Source organism: Herpailurus yagouaroundi, unplaced genomic scaffold (genome assembly GCF_014898765.1).
Source record: "Herpailurus yagouaroundi ecotype Mexico unplaced genomic scaffold, PumYag 205, whole genome shotgun sequence".
Lineage (NCBI taxonomy): Eukaryota > Metazoa > Chordata > Mammalia > Carnivora > Felidae > Herpailurus > Herpailurus yagouaroundi.
In genome coordinates this window covers 1,411,769-1,432,981 of record NW_024412436.1, presented here as the reverse complement: position 1 = coordinate 1,432,981, position 21,213 = coordinate 1,411,769, and the positions used below count along the sequence as shown (strand labels likewise).

Sequence of the window (21,213 nt, the reverse complement as noted above, 5' to 3'; positions counted from 1 at the left end):
GCATGTTGGGGAAGGAGGCCTGACATGCTCAGAAGTAATCGTTACGTACACAGAGACAGGACAGATACATTTCGGCTGGAGCTGTAGAGTAAGATTGGGAAAGATTAACGAAGAGTGGTGACTTTTGAGTGGAACCTTGCCTGTTTAGAGAACAAGAATGATTTCAACAGGCAACGGTGTGCTGTGTGTTTACACGTGCGTGTGTGTAAAACCTGAGAGTATGGAGATTGTCGCGGCAGGAGGATTAAAGAAAGTACTGAAAGTGGGAGGACTATTGTGAACAGAGGCATAGAGGTGGTAAAGCGCATTGTGGAGTTATGGAGCAGAGGGCCTGCTTTTTGACTGGAGTCAGGGATGTAGACAGGAGCATGGTAGGATCTGAGGCTGGGAGTAGAGCTTGTACCTTGTGTGGAAGTTTCCCTTGTATGCAACGGGATTATTCTCATTTAGTTTCTTTAAAGAAACTCAAAACACACATTTCTTGAGTTCATGTACAGAAGGCTAAACAAAATTTAATGGCACATATAGTAAGTGTCCTGAATTTAAGGTATTGAACTTAGGATGCCTACTTCATAGATGATCTCCTGTGAAGCAGGTGTCCCCTGTCTATTGGCAGCTGTAGCTCAGCTTCTGCCACAGGGTTGAGTTGAGACTATTTTGGGAACAGAGCCTGAGAGGGCAAAGCTTGACGCTGAGTGTACATGTAAAAGGAGTTATGACATTTGAATTATTTATCATTTTAAAATTCAGACATCTCTAAAAGTTGCAAATAGGATAGGTAAATATGCATTCACAAAATAAAAGGGAGAAAACATTCTATAACCAAATCCAGTATTTTTCTGTTACTATCAACAGGATTTCTAAGTTCCCTATTAACTCTATTCTGTCTCGCTCAAATCTAGAATGCATTTGGTATGGAAACTATGTCTTACTCTTGAGCTGGGCAGAGCTGGTATCCGAAAATGTCAATCTGCTAGGTGCAGTGAAACCAAATCACATGTTTTGGGTCATGAAGTATTTTCATACTTACTTTACTGTAAAAGTAAGACATAGTACTTTTACTTGGCTTTTAAAACTCCTTACCAGGGGCGCCTGGGTGGCTCGGTTGGTTAAGTGTCCAGCTCTTGATTTCGGCTCAGGTCATCCATGATCTCACGGTAGTGAGACTGAGCCCTATGTTGGGCTCTGCGCTTTCAGCGTGGAGCCCACTTGGGACAGTGTCTGTCTGTCTGTCTCTCTCTTCCCCTCCCCTGTGTGCACGCATGTGCTCTGTCTCTCTCAAAATAAATAAAACAAAACAAAAACCCCCAAACTCCTTACCACATACATTTCTGTTGAATGTAACTGCAAAAGCTCAGTAATTCTGTTTTGAAAATTTCTGATTTACTTACATACCAAAAGGAGAGATTGTTATTATTCTGGAGTTAATTTGCCTATAGGATGATAAGAAGTACACAGTGTCCTGAGAATAAGACACACCGATGGCATGATTATTTAGCCTCTTAAATACACTTCATTTGACAAGTTTTGTTTCCAGTTGATTCTGTTAGACATTTGAATAGAAGCCATCTTTGTCCACTGCAGACCTGTGGGTCCTTCTTTGTTCTGCAAGCGCCGTGTGCCGATGGCGAGCAAGGGAAGAAGACAGCCCTTGTGGGGCAAACAAAGATAAATGCATTAATGTCCTGCCTACCCGTGTAGTAATGGGACTGTGTGTGCTCAGACCACTGCAGTGCCAAATGGGATGCTGGGGTTCAGAGAAGGAAGGCCTTGTCAGTGGCAGGACTGGAGAAGGCAAGCTGTAGGAAGTGGTTGCTTTTGATCTGGGCTTTGAAGCACAGGTGGGATTCGGGACAGGCTGAAATTGTGGGGAGGGTGAAATGAACATCACGGACGAAGGCAAAGACAGGAAACGTTGGTATGAATATGTTTGTGGAAAGGCAAATGGTTGGGTTTGGCTGGAACGTAGGGTGCATGAAAGGGTGGAGGCAAATAACTGCAATGGAAAATCAGGGTCAGACGGGGGAAATGTTTAATATTAGACCAAACGGTGTGGATTTTATTCTATGTCCAACGTGGAGAGATTTCAAATTACTGTATAATATGATCACTATAGTTAGAAATAGAGGCGAACATAGGGTGCTAAGTAAATGGTTAGGAGGGGCAGTATAAAGCTGCTGTAAGGGGAAGTGTTAAATTTCCCAAAAGAGGTACCACAGAACTGAGTGGTCAAGGAGGAGAAGTTAATCAAAGAAGAAGTGAGAAGAGCATGACAAAAGCATTGTTAGGACACCAATTTGAATTAATTCCAGCTAAGTGAAAAGATACTTGCTATTTTGGTTATCATTTGTTATTTTTGTAAATTCATGATTTAGGCATTCTGTGTCCCAAAGTTGTTCCACTTAACTGTCTTCCTTTTCCTCTAGCACCCCAGGACCTCAGACTGGGAACCACTGAGCTCACTATAATACAGCTCTCCTAGGAAGAATAGATTGCATAGTCAGGAACGCTACCATTTCAGCGTTCACAAAGTGAGGATTATTTTCTGCTCTCTGAAGGGCAAGAGAGGGTTGCTTTTGGAATACTTTAGGAATAGAAATGTAAATTTAGGACCATTTTTATTGTAGCAGTGCTTTTTATTGCTGTGAAACTGTGAGATGAGACAAATTACAGTCAAGTGTTAGTTAGAAGTCGTATTATTAGAGTCCATGAAAACATTTTGGAAACTGTTTTTAGGTAATGCTAGTCATCTATAGATTGGGATTTATTAAGGAATTGTAGTATTGAAAATGTTATTACAAATGATACTGTCTATAGAATAAATCACTATGTAACTTTCAAACTTGGGCATTACATGCTTGCTTTAGGTGGCATGCCAATTGAAACCTTTTTCAAAAAAGTACTGGATATTACTCAATTTAAAAAAATCTAATGTGCTGCTTTATTCCTTACATTCAGGACGGGGTTGTTTACTCCAGACATGGCATTTGAAGCAATAGTCAAAAAACAAATTGTAAAGCTTAAAGGACCGTCCTTGAAGAGTGTAGATCTGGTAATACAAGAATTAATCAATACCGTCAAGAAGTGTACCAAAAAAGTAAGTTTGAATTATTTAACTTTCCAACAAGTAACTATTTGGTTTATCCATCTTTCCTATCCTGCTACGTGCCTCTCTTTTCCTGACCCTCACTTCGTTGTGTTTGTCCAAGAGGAAGGAATGTGAAAAGTACTGAGTGGGAATTGCTTTCATGATTGATTGGCAGAGATATTGTCTTCTATCACCCATGTCCGATAGGTTTGCCGAAGCCAGGAAGAGTATATTTAAGTCAGCTATTTTTTTCCCTCGTTGTCTTAAACAGGTAAACATCACTTTAGAATAATTAGGTGAATGCTCTAATTTTTCTTACCGTGTGTAGATGGGGATAATGCCAGAGAAGGGAATTATTGACATTGTGTATATCAATGAAAAAATTCTTCTGAATTGTAAATGAATACCACTTGAACCTGGACATTCTGGGAAGCAGCAATGTGGTGTAGTAGTTAAGACCTCAGGCTCTGAGGTCCAGGTGCCTAGATTCAGATCCTGGCTCTGCTATTTACTTTCTATGTGACCTTGAGTATCATACTTAATCCCTTATAGTCTTGTTAATTTATTTGTGAAATGAGGGTGATGATAATAATACTACCACCTCCATGAGAATTAAACAAGATGATGCCTCAAACCCATGGGGCACTTTGCGTATTGATTAACCATAGCAAGTGCTCAGTAAATGGTGGCTAATCTATAAATGGTCATTTTAGTAGCATCCAATATTCTCTACCTTGTGATATTTATTGAATCTATGATGTAGAATGGTGAGGGAGACACTCTTCGCCAGGGGACTCCTCACTTAGGAACGTGGAGGAATTGTGCTGGATTTCTTCTATTTCATGACTTTCTGCATCACATTAAAAACAATATTTCAATAATCTTTTACTGTTAAAAGTAGTAACAACAATAACAAAGCCTATTTACTACCTTTACTACCTTATTCTCCTTTTCTTCATGTCCAACCTTCTTGGGGAAAAAAGTAGTCTATGCTTGCTATCTTTATTTTCTTATCTCCAGTTAATCCATAACCCTCTAAAATGTGGCTTCCATGCCACCACTCTATTGAGTAATTATGGCAAAGATCAACCAGAAGCCTGATTGCCAGATGTAACGCATACTCATTCCTGGTGCTGTATTCTACCCTCTTTTTGAAGCTGACACCCCATTCTCATGGGTTCTCTTCATCTTTCTCATGATCCCTCCTCCATCTCCTTCAGGAGTTTATCCACTTTTCCTGCCTCTGAACACTAGAGTCACACAGAGCTTGCTCCTGGCTTTCTTCTCTTTGCACTGTCCTTTCTCCCTGCCAGATCATATCTCCCATAGCTCACCTACCACTTAAAATGTTGATCCTTAAATCTATAGCTTCAGCTCAAGCCTCTTTACTGAAACCATCTACTCCACAGTCTGCTGCCATTACACTCTTCCTACTTATGTCCCCGCAGATATTTTTTAAACTAAATTACTCCAGACGACTCCTAACTGGTTTTTCCACCTCCAGTCTGGGCTCCATCAAATTCATCCTCCCCACTGCTGTGAAAGTAGCCCTTCTAAAATGCATCTATTTTGCCCATTCCCTCAAAATTATGCAATGGCTCCTTATATCTTGAGAATAAATTTCAAATCATTTATGGTTGTTTTTATTTTATTTTATTTTATTTTATTTTATTTTATTTTATTTTATTATTATTATTTTTTTTAATTTTTTTCAACGTTTATTTATTTATTTTTGGGACAGAGAGAGACAGAGCATGAACGGGGGAGGGGCAGAGAGAGAGGGAGACACAGAATCGGAAACAGGCTCCAGGCTCCGAGCCATCAGCCCAGAGCCTGACGCGGGGCTCGAACTCACGGACCGGGAGATCGTGACCTGGCTGAAGTCGGACGCTTAACCGACTGTGCCACCCAGGCGCCCCATTTATGGTTGTTTTTAGTTTCACATCTGATCTCTGAATCCTTCTTTAGCTATATCCGTTGTCACTTTGTGCTTGCTTCTGCCATTCTAAGTGATTTGCACCATTTTCACAGATTTTTCATGCCTTTACCATTTGCACATGTGATTCCCTTTGTTTTGAATGTCTCCTTTTCCTCTTGTCTTCACCTTCCATCCCCTCTTATTTTTTATGATCCAGCTCAATCATCATCATTTTCCTAAAAAATCTTGTACGGCCTCTGTGAATCCTCCCCTGATCTCCATCCTTGTTCACTTTTCAGTGCTTCACTTGACACCCTATGTTTACTTTTATCAGAGCATTTATGATATGGGATTGTAGCTGTTTATAATTTATTTGTTTGGGTAAATAACCTAAATAACCTATAATCTCCTCCTGTTGGTTCTAAACTCCTTTTAAAAAAGAGCTATGTCGGTGCCTGAGTGGCTCAGTTGGTTAGGTGTGCAACTCTTGGTTTCAGCTCAGGTCATGATCTCATGGTTCCTGAGTTGAAGCCCCATGTAGGACTCAACACCACTGTTGTGGAGCCTGCTTGGGATAGTCATTCTCTCTCTCTCTCTCTCTTCTCTCTCTCTCCCCCCCCCCTCCTCTCCCTCCCTCCTTCCCTTTCTCTCTGCGCCTCCCCTGCTCTCTCTCTCTCTCAAAATAAATAAATGTAAAAAAATAATAATAAAAAAGAGCTATGTCTTATCTTCTTATTCTTGGTATCTAATATAATGACTAACCCTACAGAAGAGACACTCTATAAATACTTTATAAATTAAGAATTGAGATATTCTAGGGGCACCTGGGTGGCTCAGTCAGTAAGCAAGTTGATTTTGGCTCAGGTCATGATCTCATGGTCGTGAGATCAAGCCCTTGCATTGGGGTCTGCACTGACACTGTGGAGCCTGCTTGGGATTTTCTCTCTCTCTCTCTCTCTCTCTCTCTCTCTCTCTCTCTCTCTGCCCCTCTCCCAATTGCACATGTGCACTCTGTCTCTCAAAACAAATAAGTAAACTTACAAAAAATTTTAGATATTCTAAAGTTATCCTGATGCTAAAGAAATCTGTACTTTAAAAGAATATTTTAGTTATGACTTCTATTTTTATTTTTGTTAAACTTTTTGTGTTTATGTATTTTTGAGAGAGAGAGAGAGAGCACGAGAGCACAAACAGGGGAGGGACAAAGGGAGAGGGAGACACAGAATCCGAGGCAGCCTCCAGGCTCTGAGCTATCAGCACAGAACCTGACACGGGGTGCGAACCCACAAACCACGAGATCATGACCTGAGCTGAAGTCATCCGACTTCAGCCACCAACTGAGCCACCCAGGCCCCCCTAGTCATTCCTTTTTGAATGATAAAATTTGAGCAGGTTTTCTTTTCCTTATTTCTCATTTTGATGTTCTTGACTTTTGCCCTTGTTATGTCTACTTTCAAGTTCTTTTACAAGCAAAATAATCTTGATTAAAGTTGAGGATACCTGGCTTTATTACTTGACCCCTTTGAATATGAGCCATAGATAATGTGATTATATTATTTATCATCCAACATAGGACTCTTTTGAGATTGAAAGGGGGAGCTATTAATACTTTCACTGGAATAGTAGGAGTAAAGCAAGACTTCTCCAGGCCATCTGAAAGGCATAGTTACTCTAGCTGTATTGTGAATGTATATATTCACATGTATTCTTAAAACAGTATTTTCATTTACAACGTTTCTCATGTTGCATGTCTTATGTGTAAAATACTTAATTTTTTTCTTAAGCCACATAAATAAACATCAGTGGAAAACATGGGATTTATGTGTGTTCAAGTAACAAAACACAAAGCTAGACTTCTAACCTGGGGAAATGCAGTCTTGTGTATTTTCTCACTGTTGTCTCTGGGCCACTGGAGGACAAGACAAGAACATTAGAGCTTTATGAGTGTTTGGCTTCACTCCAGAGACGTGTCAATTTCAGAATTTTTCTTGTGGGTATTAGCTCTCAGCTGCTTTTCTTTACCCCCAATTCTCCAGTGCACCATTGCAGGGTCCTGAGTTTCTTTCAGGAAGCACTGAGAGGAACATCTTGTTTTTTTAACCACAGTTTAGCAACTGTGCCATTTATTGGCCTCTTGGGAAACCACATTCTTGGATTGCCATCATACCAATTAATTGATTTTTTTTTTTCCCTGTTCAGAAAAAGGAAAAAAAAAAAAAGAAAAAAAAAGAAAAGCTTTGCAAGGAAATAGAAAAGATGCATTAGTTGGCTGTTAGAAATATAAGGAAAATTTTTTCATTAAAAAGTGCTATTAGAAGAAATGCTGAATTTTGTGGCATGTTAGGTGACTCAATATCTTGCTTTGAGTACACATAACTAATCAGGTGAATCTAAAGTCCTTAGCATGGCTTTCAAGGCCTACATGATCTTATTCCTTTTCACCTCTAAGCTCCTCCCACTTTCCCCTCCCTTGGTCCATTCCAGCTACACTGGTCTCCTCGTTTCTTCAACATGTCAAGGGGATATGATGGCAGGGCCTTTGTACTTCTCATTCTCAGTGTTGGAAATGCTCTGCCTCAAGATACTTGTGCAGGTCACCCCCGGCTTCCTTTCAAGTCTCTCCTCAAATGCCATTTAATCAGTCTTTCTCAGATTCTCCTATCTACAGTTGTACATGCCTTCCTTCAAAACGGAGACATACACACACATACACGTAAGTCTTCATCTACATACCAAACTTCATTTTTCTTTGTGGCACGTATGACCACGTGAATTATACTATGTATATCTTTTGTTTTTCTTGTTGTTGGACAATAAAGGGACTTTGAGAATATAAGCTCCATGGGAGTAGGGATTTGGTTTATTCAGCACTCTATTCACAATCTTAAAACAGCCAGATTTTCAATAATAATTATTGAATGAATAATTGAAAGAATAAGTGAATCATGTCTTATTGATGTGGCAGATAATGATGAGTTTGACTGAGGTAGCTACTTGATTACCTTCCATGAAAGTCTATAGGTTGAAGGAGGATAGCTGCAAAGCATCATGCTCAGATAGGGCTCTTTTAGGTCTGGATAGATCTGCTGTGGTTTTCTATGAACAAAAAGACTCACTTTTCACCTTCTCTGCCAGTTGGCTGTCAGTCTAACAAACTGCTATGTTCTGCATATAATAGATGCCTCACATAACTCATGTTTCAAATCAGGCTGATTATTAAAGTTTGAACCTCTCATTGGGTATTGTAGAGAATTCAGGCCTGGGACTTGGCTTTTAAAGAATAGGAATTTCACCGTTTTGTTATTGTTACTTGTTTTTAACCCCATCCCCACCTATTTTATTGAGGCATAATGGACATATTTTGTTAGTTCCCAGTATATAACATAATGATTCAATATTGTATACACTGTGAAATGATCACCACATTGGGTCTAGTCAACAGCCATCACCACACATAGTATTAAAAAGTTTTTTCTTGTGATGAGAACTTTAAAGATCTATTCTCTTAGCAATTTGCGAATATGCATACAGTATTATTAACTATAGTCACCATGCTGTACATTACATCCCCAGGATTTATTTATTTTTTAACGATAAGTTTGTACCTTTTGAACACTGTCACCCATTTTGCCCGCTCCTTGCTCCTGGCAACCACCAATCTGTTCTCAGTATCTATGAGCTTGGTTGTTGTTATTATTGCTTTTTAGATTCTACAAGATTCCATGAGTGTGATCATGCAGATTCTGTATGACTTATTTTGCTTAGCCCCTGCCCTCAAGGTCCATCTAACTTGTCACAAATGATAGGATTTCCCTCTTTTTAATGGCTGAATAATATTCCAGGAATTTCACCTTTTCATCTCATAATTCACTAAAGAATTTATGATCTTTATAATTCTTAATTTATAATTTGCCCTGGCTTCTGCTTTTCCCCTTGATTTTTCTGTTTTTCTCTTTTCTTTTTACTTTAGAGAGAGAGAGAAAGAGCATGAGTGGGGGAGAAGGGCAGAGGGAGAGAGAGAGAGAGAGAGAGAATCTTAAGTGGGCTCCATGTTCAGCACAGAGCGTGACCTGGGGCTCGATCCCATGACCCGGGATCATGACCTGAGCCGAAATCAAGAGTCAGATGCTCGAGTGAGCCACCCAGGCACCCTGATTTTTCTTTTTAAGCTGTTCATTAATACGTCTATCAGAGATAAACTTGGAAAGAAAGGAAATCTGATTATTATCTTCAGGTGTTGTTTGGGGACAGTGTCAGCCCCACCCTGGGCTCCTGTTTGGGTGTGCTCTGAATTACTTCGTGAGGCTCTCTCTTCTGATTATCTTTCAGCCTTATTTCACTCAAGGTTGGACTTTTGTTTTTATTCTTCAGCATTTGCTAACATTGAAGTTCTCATTTCTCTGCTTAGATGCAATGTTATGGTGAGAACATACCAGTATAACTTACATATTCTTCTATCACCTATGCACCAATTGTAGAAAGTATCTGGGGTGTAGAGATTTGGGATTTGCCCACTTGGAGAAGGAGGGCCAGCAGCATTTCTTTTTCTCTGACCACTTTACCCAAGGCCACCTCAATGGGACCTGGCTCCCTTCCCCTTCTAACAACTTTACTTAGGTCTTCTAAGACTTCCCATGTGCCACTTCTAAAATGCAGAACACTTGATAAAAAAATTTTCCCATTTACACTTGTGCAATCTCTTGACCTCTGTACTAGAATTGTTTCTCACCTTTGCAGATGTTACTGCTTCTGTTTTACCTTTTGTCATAATAAATGTCTTATTTCATAATAGTAAATAAATATTTTCTCCTTTCCTGAATGAATCCAGTGTTATGCTATAAACAAATAAAGGATTTCTAGGGACTGGGGGCAGGTTTTAATTCACAGAAATGGAATAAAATTATTATATGCTTTCATAAGCAGTAAAATCATTACTGTTACTCAGTGGCCAACATTGGAAGGTTTATAGCTTTTGTATCAAAACAGAGTCCATACCTTTAGGTTAGCCAAACCAATCAACTCAATCATGTGCATTAAAAAAAAATTGATCTGGTCTTTAGTTTATTTTCTCCGTTTGTGTTTGGTATGGAACTATGAACAGATGGTTACCTAATAACCTGAGTCTTTGCTTAAGGCAGCAAACTAGTTACTCTTGACGGTGTAGAAATCTTGCCTCATCCTGTGTCTGTTCCAAGAGAAACCTAATAGCATGGCTCTCATGGTCTGATTAATCAATTGTTAGTAAATTTTATAAGTGTGTAACTTTTATTGCATAGAAAGGCCATTCAAGTAATATTTTTTCCTTTAGGGGAAAAATGTGGTCCATGCTTAAAAGCAAATTTTTTATTGAAATGCCACCAAAATAATTAAATGCTGCCATAAGTAACACTTAAAATATTGAATTTTATTAAAACATGTTTTGTATTAAAAAATATATGATGCTATTTTCTCTCAGACCATAACTAAAATTTTCTCTCAGAATTACTTCATATATACTGCATTGTTTCCACATTGGATATTCCTTATTACTTAAGATTATTCAGTGTAATTTTAACAATAAGCTGTTTAGGGGCACCTGGGTGACTCAGTGGGTTGAGCGTCCAACGTCGGCTCAGGTCATGATCTCGCAGTGTGTGGGTTTGAGCCCCACGTTGAGCTCTGTGCTGACAGCTCGGAGCCTGGAGCCTGCTTCAGATTCTATGTCTCCCTTTCTGTCTGCCCCTCCCCTGTTCAAACTCTGTCTCTTTCTCTCTCTCTCTCTCAAAAATAAATAAACATTTAAAAATAACAAAACAGTAAGCTGTTTAGAAATAATTTGTCATTTGATTAATGTCCTGCTCTGTCTGGAAGTTTCACTGTTTTGATTTTAAGCATCAGATCCTCTGAGGTCTTCTCTGAGCAGGTTTAGCCATTTATTTTTCATGTGTTTTCTCTTGATTTTTATAAAATATTTCTCTCTGGGGTGACAATATATCTTTATAGTCAACCTGCCACTCAAGACTGTTTTTAACATCAGGTAGTTTGACAAAAACTGAGTGTCGAGCTGGCTTATGGCAGTTGCCCAATGAATCTTTGTTAAATAAATGACTGATGTGAAATAAATTCAGGAATATAAAATTAATATAATCAATAGCAAAGCTTTAATTCCTTGTTCTGTATTAATCATTTCTAGAATATTTAAGTAGTTAATAGGGGAGTAAATGCATAAAAATGGTATCCTCTAAATCAATATTATTTTGGCATACATAATTACAACTTTGATGATTTGACAAAGTAAATAAAAGTCTTATAAATGCAAGCTTTCAATTTGGCATTCAGAGCAAAAGAGATAGGAAATTATAATGGTTAATATGGTTGAGGAAACATTGTGCCTTAAATAAGAGACCTAGAAGAGAGGTGAGGAACTGAACTGGGCAATCAGAGTGAAGTATTTTTTAAAACAAAGAAAAGGGTTATGCAAACTGAGCAGGAACTGCCATTGAATGAGCTAATGAAATGAGTGGCAGAAAGCCTGATCAGAAATCAGAAATGATTCAGAATATGAGTGGGACTTTTTTTTTTTTAACTTCTTCCTCTATATATTATGAGAAGAATTGGGACTGGAGTATTATATTTGAGAGCCAGCAATTCAAGCCAACATTTTGATTTTTATACTCCTACAGTCTTTCCAGATCAACCAGCTAGATAGAAACCATACCAGCTTCATTACTGCCTTCCAGCCATGTCTAGGTCCTGCACTGCTTAGGGTCTCCTTCAATATTTCTCCTCCTTTGCCTCCATGGGGGCGGTTCTTACAGTGTGTTCTCTTTCCCTTTTCTTCCACTTAGAAATTAGGCTCATTTACTTCCAGTTGTCTCAGTTGTAGGTACCAAATTATGGCTCTGGTGGGCTCCTTTCCTGGTGAAGTTAAGCCCATGGGTAGTAAGTTTGGAAAGATCAGGAGATACACACACATAAAAAATCAATCCTCCCCACAAGGCCAGTAGTGGGAGGGTTCTTAGATGTTTCTGCTTCTTGGAGTACTCTTGTCATTTTGGCCTTTCTCAAGACTTTAATGATGGCTGCATACTAGCTTGGGAACCTTCAGCTATCAAGTATTTTGTTTCTGAAAAAAAATATTTATAGTGCCATTCCTTGGTGTTTTAAAAATAACCTTCTGCTGTCATCCATTTTCTAAATGCTGTTAGAGGCGTGACTTTCCTTCTCAGTAGACCACTATTCCTTGTGTTGTCGCTTTTCTGCAGGAGGACAATTCTATATTTGTGCAGCTGTTGTCAAAAAGCAAAGGTGTGCCGTTAGCTTGGGATGCTCTGAGTGCAGAGGAGAAACAGTTGCTCTGGTGGCCTAGGACAGGCTAGTGGTGACTGTGACATATACCACTCGGGTTTGCACTAGTGAAGAAGAACGACTGGTGTTGATCAGCTATCTCTTCTCTGCTTAAAACTTTTTACGGGAATCACAAAAAATAACTTACAATATTCTCAGAGTATAAAAGGGCTGCTGGGATAATAGACTTTTCCTGGGGAATGTCTCCAAAACTTGAAGTGGAAGTTTCATTTGTGCCTTCAATTATTCATGAAATAATCCCCCAAATGAGCCATACATCTCAGGATTCAGCTAAGGATTTCAAAAAGGGAGTAATGGTTTGGTAATCTCCTGAAGAGACACTGGGCTGTGAATTTTGAAAGTAACGAGGCAGACAGGTCTCTATGCTTTTATTATGATGCTATGCTCTATGGTCACTGTAGAAAAATTTGGAGAAGGTAGAGATGTAGATAGAAAAAAATGGAAATTATGCATAACCCATGATTCCAAGAGATTATTCCTATTAACATTTTGTAGTATTTCTATAGACCTTTTTCTGTGTGTGGACAGTAGACTTGCAGCCTTAGAGGTTGAATATTTATGATTTGTGATTATGATGGTTCCATGAAGAATTACAGTTTGTTGTTTAGCTAAGACACTAATGTGCATCATGCATACTATAAAGTTGCTGTGTGCAGTGACCTTGTTTGACCATGGGGCAGCTATATTTCAGGGAGGTTTAGTTCCAACTGCTTAAAAATTAGGAGACATGTTAGGTGCTACAATATTACCCAAGAATTTTGAGATTTGTAAGATCTTGGATTGTATCCTTGAAGGATATCAAGGGTATATGGTGGCCTATGACTACGTGTATATGTGTGTATGCTTATGTGTAATCACATTTATATATATGTGGTCTGATTTTCTTCACTTACTGTCATAAACACTTTACCATGTTTTTAGATATTATTTAGAAATTAGAATGGAAAAAATTAGGTAATGGATATTATTTGAACAGGTAATTATATCCCATTAGTGGATCTACCTTAACTTATTTAATATCATTACATATTTAGGTGGTTTAAATAGTTTTATTTGTTTATCTTATTGTTGCTATCCCAAGCAATGCTGTGATGAATGTCCTTATTATTTTATCTCAGAATCCTGTGAAATAATTAGGTTGACAGATAAACAGAGGGTTTTAAGATTTTTTTTGATACATATTGCCAAATTGCTTTCCAGAAAGATTATTCTCATTGTCGCTTTTTCAGCAAGTTTAAACTGCTAGTTTCAGTATACCTTCATCTAGATTAAGTCTCATAAAAATAATTAGAACCATTTGACAACATGAGAGTTATTATCTTTCTTTGCATTACTTGGATCATTTATGCAGTTTAATATTTTTCTTTTGCTATTGATCATTAAATTTCTTTTTTAATAAAATCATGTCCTTTGCCTATTTTGTGGGATATTATTATTATTTTCAGGTGCTTTAAATGATCATTGAATCAGCATTTGCCTGTCATAAGCCATGAATTTGCACACTTTTCTCCATTCTATTTCTGCTATCCAGTACACGTCACCAGCATTTCTCATCTGAATTGCTTCAGGAGACAAAATTCATTGCAGGTCTGCAAGGATCCTTCTGATCTGACCTCTGTTTACCTTTCTACTTTCACCATAAGACCATCCTCCTCACTCTCTGCTCTGATCTTTCTTTACTTCTTTTACCATTCATTGTCCCTGTCCCGCATTGCCTTCACACTGTTCTGGGGCGTGGAAAGCTTCATTTCCCCCACAACTGTTCTACACAACTTTACCCAAGTCCTTCTGGATTAGGCCTCCTTGAATATTCTCGTAGAATCCCATTCTTCTTCTTTCTTACATTGAAAACAACTATGATTAATTCATTCCTTTTTGCAAATTAAATTTTTGACAATTACCTGCATAATTTAGATGGGATAAGTGATTGAAATGTATTATTTCTATAGTTTTGCCAAAAAGTATGTACATGCAAACATATCTCTTAGGGAAGAATTTAAAAAATTATGTCAGGGTGCCTGGTGACTCAATCAGTTGAGTGTCCAACTCTTGATTTCAGCTCAGGTCATGATCTCACAGTTGGTGAGATCAAGCCCCCTGTCATCGGACTCTGCTCTGAAAGCGTGCAGCCTGCTTGGGATTCTCGCTTTCCCTCTCTCTCTTCCCCTTCCCACTCAAGTGCATATGCACATGTGTACTCTCTCTCTCTCTCTCAGGATAAATAAATTAAAACTTAAAAAAATTGACCTCTGTGGTTCATGGAATAAATCATTCTCAAAGAGTAGTGGACAGGACAATGGGCTCTGGAGTCCCAAGGGCTTGGGTTGGAATTCTAGGCCCACCAATTCTGAGCTGTTTACTCTTGGGCAAGTTGCTTAACTTCTCTGTGCTTCATTTTCATCCTCTATATAATGGAATTAATAATAAAATCTATCTTTTATGATGTGGATTTTGAGTGAGATAACTCATGAGGTGTTAAGCACACAGCCTAGAACATGGTAAGTACTCTCTAAATGTGAGTCATTGTTCTCTTTTTCATCCTCATTTCTATCTTCTTTATCTTTGAACTTTATTAAGTGCCAACTCTGTAGAGCATAGTACTAGATGGTATTTGGATTTCTGTTTTTGTTTTTGCAGGGAATTTCTCTACTGGTTTTGAAGTGTTTCCTATCAGATAATGTAGTTATTTTGATTATTGTTTGTGGAGCCCTTTCTGTCACTCTGCCATTCTTATTTAGGATATTTTACTTTCGCTTCTAGATTTGCAATATGTACCTTCTATAAGATAACATATCTTTGCTTCTTTTTTTGCAGTATAACTTTTTGTGTATTAACTCAGATGTTTCTCTTAACAGCTGGCAAACTTCCCCAGACTCTGCGAGGAAACAGAAAGGATTGTTGCCAACCATATTCGCGAGCGAGAAGGGAAGACAAAGGACCAGGTGAGGGGAGGCTTCCTTGTTGGGCAGGGTCTTTGTCAGAAGTGGCAGTTCTCCAAGGCTGTCTGGTGGTCTCCAACAGTTGGCCTTTCTCTGAATGGCAAGAAAGAACACAACCACATATGTTTATTTTTACTTATTTATGAATTTTATACATGTGTTGCTATACTAACATCTTGTGTATGTTGAGAATATAAACGAGTGTAAAAGCTTTGAAGGATGACATTTAGAAAACAGTAATAGGAATTACTTTTACTCTCGGTGCCCCATGGATTGTCATGTGCACCCCTGGCATGTATACACTCCACTCTGAAAGCCAATAATCCAGAAACATTCCACATGTTTTCTTTAAGCAGAGGTTCTTAGCTTTTAATGGGCCGACAGATGGGTATCAGGATATTCATAAATTCCTAAAATGTCATGAAGAATGTCAGCTTTTTCCCCCTAGGTGAATGGAGAAAACTATTCATCAACTTATCCATGGAACCTGTGATTAGATACTTAAGTATCTAACTGTTTAAACAGTTTATTTGTTTGTCTTATTGCTGCTATCCCAAGCAATTCTGTGATGAATGTCTTTATTATTTAATCTCAGAATCCTGTGAACTAATTAGGTTGACAGATATACAGAGGGTTTTAAGATTTTTTTTTGATACATATTGCCAGATTGCTTTCCAGAAAGATTATTCTCATTGTCACTTCTTCAACAAGTTTAAACTGTGCTAGTTTCAGTATACCTTCATCTACATTCATTTTCATAAAAATAATTAGAGAAAAAAATGTTTAAGAACAGTTCTTTTAGGGCACCTGGGCGGCTCAGTCAGTTAAGCATCTGACTTCGGCTCAGGTCATGACATGGGTTCGAGCCCCACATTGGGCTCTGTGCTGACAGCTCAGAGCCTGGAGCCTGCCTCCGATTCTGTCTCCCTCTGTCTGTCTCTCTCTCTCTGCCCCTCTCCCGCTCTCACTGTGTGTGTGTCCTCTCTCTCTCTCAAAAAAAAAAAAAAAAAATATATATATATATATGGTTTGTAAGGAGTGACCTTAAAATTATCTTCTAATCCTATTTAGCTCTTTTATTTCAAAAGGTTATTTTATGCGAAGGTAATTCATTAGAAAAAGCTAAGGACTGTGTGTAAATAGTAAAAGCTTCTTAAATTTAGGTGGATTTTATTCTTAGTTATTTACAAAAATGTTATAATGGGAAGCATGAAGGTTTTCAAATGCTCTTCAATTCCAGGACACAGCTGTGACAGCATGTAGAGGACACTGGACTCAGGCCATGTGTTCTCTACAAAATAACAGCATGTTCTTGTGGAAATCACTTCTCAGGACTGTTGTTTTCTCATGTACAGCTTTGGGATGTTGGTCTATGTCATCTCAGAAGTCTCTCTAAGTTAGAATTCCAAGATTTTGTGCCTCTTAGAATTCCAAGATTTTGGAAAGGCGGAGAGGGAAAGCCAGGGAAAAAGGAGAAGGCAAAATAGAAGAGAGAGAGAAACCACAGGGAGAGAGACACAGGCAAACTGCCACAGAGGGTGCGTGTAGGGGTGGGGTGGGGTGGGGCGGGGTGGGGAGGGTGGAAGGAGAAAGTGAAGAGACAGGATGGAGGCCCAGTAGTTTGGGATATTTGTGACTCAGTAAAACTTGACTATCAGCTTGAGCTGTGGGATTCATTGCTACTACTTTTTATCGTTGTGCTTTGAAAGTTAATTAACCATTATTCATAGTTTTCACTTGTTTTCCAGCTTCCACACCCTTGGATAGCTACAGTAGCCAAAAAGAGGAGAAAATAGGCTTTCTGACTTAGTGGAGATAAACAAATCGATGTTAACTCATGAGCCAGTGAAATCAAGCCTGGGGCCAGATATAAAATCCTGACACCAGAAGTTCCCCCACACATCTAATGTCATGGCTGCAGTTGGACCAAGAAAACTGAAGTTCTAGTATCAACTGTACTCCTGACCTTAAGTCAATAAGATAACAATTTTAATTTAGTGTCCATATTTTATAAAATTCAAAGGATAATATTATCCTACTTAACTCTTAGGGATCCTATGTAAAAACAATATTGAAGAAGTACAATTATTATCGTAATTACCTTTGTTTTCCTATCTAAGCAGTTGTTAGCTTCATGTTTCCTGTTTCAGAGTTTTGCTTTACTGAAGCAATGTAATCAAACTTAGCACTGTTGTTAAGATTGTGGGCTTCAGGTTCAGACTGCCTGAGTCGGAATTCCACCTCTGCCATTATTTTCTGTGCGAATAATAAGGTGCTTGACATCGTATACTGCAGTTTCCTCATCTTAAAGTGAGGTAATAATGGTAGTTAACTCATAGGAATTTTATGAGGATGAAATTAAGCATCCAAATGCAGTTCTGAGTTCTTCATTCATTTTAGTTGTTTTCATTGTTTTTCCTACAGAGCTGTGGTACCTAGTATCTGTGAGAAAGAATTGCGTTTTTCTGATTTTAAGAGAAATTGTCTTTCACCTGCAACTCTGATGTAGTGATCACTTCATTCCCCAAGTGGGAGATAAGGGATGGAGCAGGTGTCTCTACTAAGTGGCCATCTCAGGTGTCCTAGTCTGACAGTTCATCAGCCAACCACTTGAAGAAGCTGGTGCTTGGCACCTATAGTACGACCTGTGCGGTGAAAACATTCATGTTCTTGGACATGTGAAGGTAGCAGTTTGCATAGATCTCGGGTTTGAGTTCCGAACTCCGTGCTGCTTTGGGTTGTATGATGCTTCCAAAGTAGCTGGCCAGAGACTGACCCATTTTCCCAGGCCTTTGTACCAGAAATGCTTTGAGGTGTTCTTGTAGTTATTTTTTAGTTAAAAAAATTTTTTTAATTTTAATCTTGTTTTTTTTTTATTCTTATAGAGAGAGAGAGAGAGGGAGGGAGGTGGAAGAGGGGCAGAGAGAGGGGGAGACACAGAATCCAAAACAGGCTCCAGGCTCTGAGCTGTCAGCACAGAGCCCAGTGCAGGGCTCAAACCCACAAGCGGTTGAGATCATGACCTGAGTCAAAGTCAGTTGCTAAACTGACTGAGCCACCCAGGAGCCCCAGGTTTTAAAAGTTTTTAAGAAATTATTACTGACCTCTGCTCTGGAAGCCTTGTGGGGGGGAGTTCTTCAATATTAAACATACAGACAACCATAAATCTGTGAGCTTTTTTCTAAGACATAGGTTTTTTAAAATGTGTGCCTGCTATCATTCCAGGTGCTTCCACACATGTAATTGCATGTTAAAGGGACTGACTTGGTGGGTGATTATTGCTAGCAGGGGTAGCTTTACTTTTTCTTTAACTAAATATTCAATAACTGTGGGTAAAAAGGCAGTGAGAAACTCTGAGAAAGTGAAAAAATGAGAAAAAAATGTACTATTTTCCTTTTCATCCCCCACATGCGACCTGGCTCTTTTCCTAGGATGAACACAGACTCCCAGTTTCCAGGAATATGAATGAGAGCAGCCATAGTTTTTATTTTTTTTTCCCACTTTTTTCCTATACTGCAGTCCAAGTTAATGTGCATGAACGGCCAAGATATTCGTGACAACCTTGGGCAATGCTGAGAATTATGTAGATATTTTGCTCTTTATGGCGGCAACAATTTATTTGTGCTTAAACATTATGGTTTATTGATGCAAACTCCTGGCCAAATGGATTTGGGAGTATAACATTTAACAGAATCTGGCTTTATTGTCGGGAGAATAGAGGCAATACCACAGACAGAGTAATAATGATGACCCCTCCTAACTCTAGAGTTTTGTTCATTAGGATAAGAAATGAAACTGTATCTGAGGATACGAAACTTTTTCATAAAAGTATGACGTTACTGACCTAATAGTGCCTGTACCGTGACTTCATATTTGGTAGTAAGGATGGATTTGGGTGATGCATTAATTTTTTTTGGCCAGGTCCCCTTGGGATTCACGGCAAGACGACCAGCTGAGATTAGCCATAAAAGCAAACCCTCAGAGCCCATAGCATTGGGTAGTGACAGAGAGACAACAGTAAGCGGCCATTTACTGATTATGTGGTAATAAATTGCTCCCTTTAAAGCAAAGTCTTATTCAAGGCTGGTAGACAGTTATCAACTTCTAGCCACAAATATTTACTGGGCACCTACTACGTGTATCATGCTACGTTCTGGGGATAAGAGGTGAACAAGACAAATATAACTCCTGCTTCCATGGAGCTTACTTACAGTCTTTTTAAAAAATGTTTATTTATTTTGAGAAAGAGAGCAGGGGAGGGGCAGAGAGAGAGGCAGAGAGAGAATCCTAAACAGGCCCCACTCCCAACGTGGAGCCTGACGCAGGGCTCAGTTCCATGACTGCGAGATCATGAGCTCAGCCGATATCAAGAGTCAGACACTGAAACAGCTGAGCCACCCGGGCACCCTGAGCTTACTTACAGTCTTGCGAGGAAGCAAAACATCAAACAAAATAAATATACACAAAGAATTAATTACATTTGTGGTATATACCACAAATAAGAAGTATAAGGTGCAATATACATACAAAATATAATACAATATATAGTCTATAAGACAGTATTAGCATGATCTAACCTGGTTTGGGGTGAGCGTATAGGGTGAGGATCTGGTAAGCCTTTCCTGAGGAAGTACCCTCTGGGGAACATTACATAGACCTGGTCAGTTAACTGTTATCCTGAGGGCTCTGATGCATTCAAATTCATCTTCATTGAAGGGAGGCGGCATGAACATGCTCATCATGTTTATCAAAAGTTTGTTCAACAAAGTCAAGGTGCAGAGCTCTGGAGGTATGTAGGCAGGGTTTCTGGATTTTTTTTTTCCTATTAACAAGCATTCTAGAAAGAGAAGGGACACACAGTTGGGAGAACAAAAGGAAACTTAGGAAGGGAACTCAGTTTTGAGTATCTCTGGGATAAAACTCTCTTACAGTGTCTTGTTGGTTGCTCTACCCTCTCTTATCTCCTATTGAAGAATATTTTCTACAGAGGGACTTTCCAAACCTCTGACTTAAAGTTTCTAAGTATCTCATGATTAGAACATTTTCATGTTTCACGTTTATGGGAACATGCATTCAGTTCATTCCTTGACAAATCTTGATTGAATGTCCATGAAGTTCAAGGCACTGGGGATAGAGCATGGATACAGCAGATGGGGTCTGTACACTGAATAAGTAAAAACTTACTATGTCAGCTAGCGGTAGTGCTACAAAGGAAAATAAGGCGGTATAATAAGGTACAAACAGAGTGCTGGTTTATTTATTTTTAATTTTTTTAAATGTTTATTTATTTTTGAGAGAGACAGAAGAAGCATGAGCAGGGGAACTGGAGAAAGAGAGGGAGACACAGAATCTGGAGCAGGCTCCAGGCTCTGAGCTGCCAACACAGAGCCTGACATGGGGCTTGAACTCATCAACTGCAAAATCATCACCTGAGCCCAAGTCAGGCCGACTGAGCCAACCAGGCGCCCCCAGAGTGCTAGTTTAGATAGTAGGGAGGATCCCTGTAATGAAGTGATCTTTTAGCAGAGACCTGACTGAAGTTTTGCTTTGATAACCAGGCCTGTTGATCTTGAGGAAGTTTTCTATTTGTATATTGCCTTTTTGAATTGGTTGATGAGATGTTACTCCTGCTTGCCTAGAAGGAGCTTAAAGAGGTAGAAGAGAAGAGGAAAAACAAGAGATAATATTGTTATTTCATGGCTAATATATAGTGCCTACAGGAACAGGAAGCTCTGAGCAGCCCGTCATTGGTACACATGTATCCTTCTTTTGAACATTATGCCTACATTTTAGAGGACTAGAATAATCCTGCATTCTGTGTTAAATTAGCAGAGTCCATGCCTATAAACTATAAACATGTTGTCTTCATGTGGGACTCAGACTTTTCATGTAGATTTTTAATTTCTGAATTTAGAGTAAAA

The 21,213-nt window shown here is 38.9% G+C and overlaps 1 protein-coding gene across 12 annotated transcripts in view; it reads left to right on the top strand.

Annotated features, from left to right (window-relative positions):
- The window catches only part of DNM3 (dynamin 3), a 569,179-nt gene that overhangs the window by 211,375 nt on the left and 336,591 nt on the right, over positions 1 to 21,213 (top strand). For all 12 annotated transcript variants that reach the window (XM_040451682.1, XM_040451678.1, XM_040451685.1 and 9 more), the window contains exons 10-11: positions 2,959 to 3,097; positions 15,209 to 15,295. In XM_040451682.1, coding sequence (XP_040307616.1) covers positions 2,959 to 3,097; positions 15,209 to 15,295 — 226 coding nt within the window. The remainder of the gene's footprint in view (positions 1 to 2,958; positions 3,098 to 15,208; positions 15,296 to 21,213) is intronic.